This window comes from Musa acuminata, chromosome BXJ2-6 (genome assembly GCF_036884655.1).
Source record: "Musa acuminata AAA Group cultivar baxijiao chromosome BXJ2-6, Cavendish_Baxijiao_AAA, whole genome shotgun sequence".
Classification (NCBI taxonomy): domain Eukaryota; kingdom Viridiplantae; phylum Streptophyta; class Magnoliopsida; order Zingiberales; family Musaceae; genus Musa; species Musa acuminata.
This window is the reverse complement of record NC_088343.1, coordinates 2,929,936-2,932,497: the sequence shown is the minus strand read 5'-3', so window position 1 is coordinate 2,932,497 and position 2,562 is coordinate 2,929,936. Positions and strand designations below refer to the sequence as shown.

Sequence of the window (2,562 nt, the reverse complement as noted above, 5' to 3'; positions counted from 1 at the left end):
ATCAAGGCCTGCTGATCCACCCAAGAGTTTATTAAATTTTCTTATCTACTAGCTTAAAGGTTTTGATACTGGATTTTGTGCAATTTGTTTAAGTTTAGTTTGGGCTTCATTTGGTTTAAAGTCATTTGTAATGGGGCTCTTTACTATTTCTGTCACTGTAGTATGAACAATACCCACCACCATATGTACACTGCAGCAGATGAGACCAATAAATAAATTTAAGCCTTTAGAGATACATTTAAATTGTTCTAGTTTAAACCTTGTTTAGAACACTTATGCTTCCTTTTCAGAAAAGCCCATCAGATAAGTTATTGATGACTTATTTAGAGCAGTTGTGGGTGCTTTTCAAATGTCAATGCCAGGTAAGTTACTGATGCTTTAATACATAACAGATGTAGTGTATCCTTTCATTAGCCAAGCCTATTGGAAAACAAGTTGAGGAACTTAGGTTGTGGCTGTTGAACCTATGTTTCCCTTCCCTTCTCCTGTTCACCTCTTTCTCAACTAATCTCTCTCATCACCATGTTTCAAATCCACCTTGGTCTTGCTTGCCTCATTCCAACAATTCCTGTGAGACAATTTGTCCCAGGCAGTTGAGTTCCCGTCTGCCGTCCATTTCCCCCATGCAACAGACTCATCTGCTGTGCCAGAATGTTTCTGTGCATCCATATCTTCACCAGGTACAGTATCACCTGCCAGATTCTCAGATTCAACAGTCTTTTGTTTCACTTGGATGGAATCCCAACTAGACCAAACATTATGTTTGGTTGCTGGGGATTCACAGTTGTCCACATGAGTTGATTCTTTATCTCCCCATCCCTCCCGGTTACCTGACTTGACCGAAACTGGATCCACTTCCCAGCTAGACTCGCCAGATTTTCCATTTACCAGGCCAATCCTTTTCTGAAAGTTGTACTCAACATCATCAAAAGTCATACATCCATCGAGGTCAGGTGATAGACAAATTCCATTTTCTTCTGCCATTTCATCAACATCTGCTAGATATCTGCCAGTTGCTTCTCCACTGGATGTCTCCCTTGATAACTCCAGAAAGTCATAGACTCCTTTTCCAATATCTTTGTTCATTGCCATCTGTCACAGCAGAAATAAGGTAAATTAACTCTCATTCATTATATGTACAAATATTTCAATAAAGTCATGGGTACATGGTATTGGGTGAATGGAAAATGGAACCTGTTTCTTATCCCAAAGAATCTGGAATGGTGTGCACCAGTCCCAATAGCCACATTTTTGCCCCATGAACAGGATGAAACCACACTGGCTAATGAATCAACCTGACGCTTCTCAGCAGCTCTTTCAAAGCATTTCATTGGTGTCTGCAAGAAGAATAGAAACATTCTAATGTTATTATCAGACAAAATTAAAAAGCACACTTGATGTAAATGAACAAAGAAGAGCTTAAATATTCAGACATGCACTTACAAATAAAGTGGCTTCAGTAAATGGTACTTCAACTTTGAAAGAACGAAAGAGCGCCTTATAACCACCAGTGTTGAAACCGATAAGTTTTCCAGTGCAAGTCATGCTGTTTGCAACAAGCAGAAGGTGTTCCTTCATCACACCTTTAGAAACCATTTTGATTGATTTTGACAATCGCTGTAATAGCAGCCGTCGCAAGTTAAGGCACATCAACAAATCAAAAATTACAAATCATAGGGAAGGGACAAAAATAATTGACAAATACACAAATGGAAGTGCAATCAGTAGAAATATGATAAAATAGTTCCCAAGGATGGATTAAGTCAAGTACAGACTCAAGCCAACGTAACTAGAACATGCATGTCCCACTCCATGCAACTAATAAATCTTTTATTGAAGTACATAATGATTGTTTTAAATCTTCATATATTAAATATTTTACTTGATAAAAACAAAATCAATCTATGAGGATCTCTGATCCTAGATATCTGTAAACAATTTACTAAACATAGTTATCAAGAAGCATGCCGATGTGAAATTCTGCACTCAAGAAAGCACCTCAATTGTGGGATCTTCCTTTAAACTATGAAATTACCTACCTGCTTGTTACTTACTGTGCTTTATATTAGGAACAATGCTAGATTTACAAGTGAGCTAAATGCAATACATAATATGTCAATCTTCTGTCCCAAGAAATTTACATACAACAATATTGATGCCAACACGTTGTCAGAAGAAATTTAGGATCAATTATGATGCTAAGAATTTAAGGGAGTCATTTACGATATTTGGTTATTCTAGAACATATCTACTTTTGTAGAAGGTTGAAACCATGAAAACCGAATTTCCTATAACATCACATGATTCTTGTTGTGGTTGACACTAAGAAGCTATGCTCTAAAACTAAACACCACAAAAAATAAAGCAACATTTACTGATGTCACAAGTTAAAAAGATTAACTAACCGGATATTTATTCCAAGTGTAATAAATGACATCCCACAAGCTCGCACTTTTAGTACTTCATCCCCAAAATAATCCTCAATACTAGAGTTTTCATCCTTCTGCAAAATACTTAGAAAAGTTAAAAAGCTACTTCGAATATTCATGTTGTCATGAAAGA

General features: G+C 36.7%; 1 protein-coding gene across 1 annotated transcript; it reads right to left on the bottom strand.

Moving 5' to 3' along the window:
* Window positions 1-200: 200 nt before the first annotated feature.
* On the bottom strand, window positions 201-2,562 carry LOC135614252 (uncharacterized). The gene is made up of 4 exons (XM_065111407.1): window positions 2,406-2,562; window positions 1,444-1,617; window positions 1,195-1,337; window positions 201-1,092 (listed from the first exon to the last, which is right to left on the bottom strand). The coding sequence occupies exons 3-4, from the start codon at window positions 1,258-1,260 to the stop codon at window positions 505-507; spliced, it is 654 nt and encodes a 217-aa protein (XP_064967479.1). The 5' UTR covers window positions 1,261-1,337; window positions 1,444-1,617; window positions 2,406-2,562; the 3' UTR covers window positions 201-504.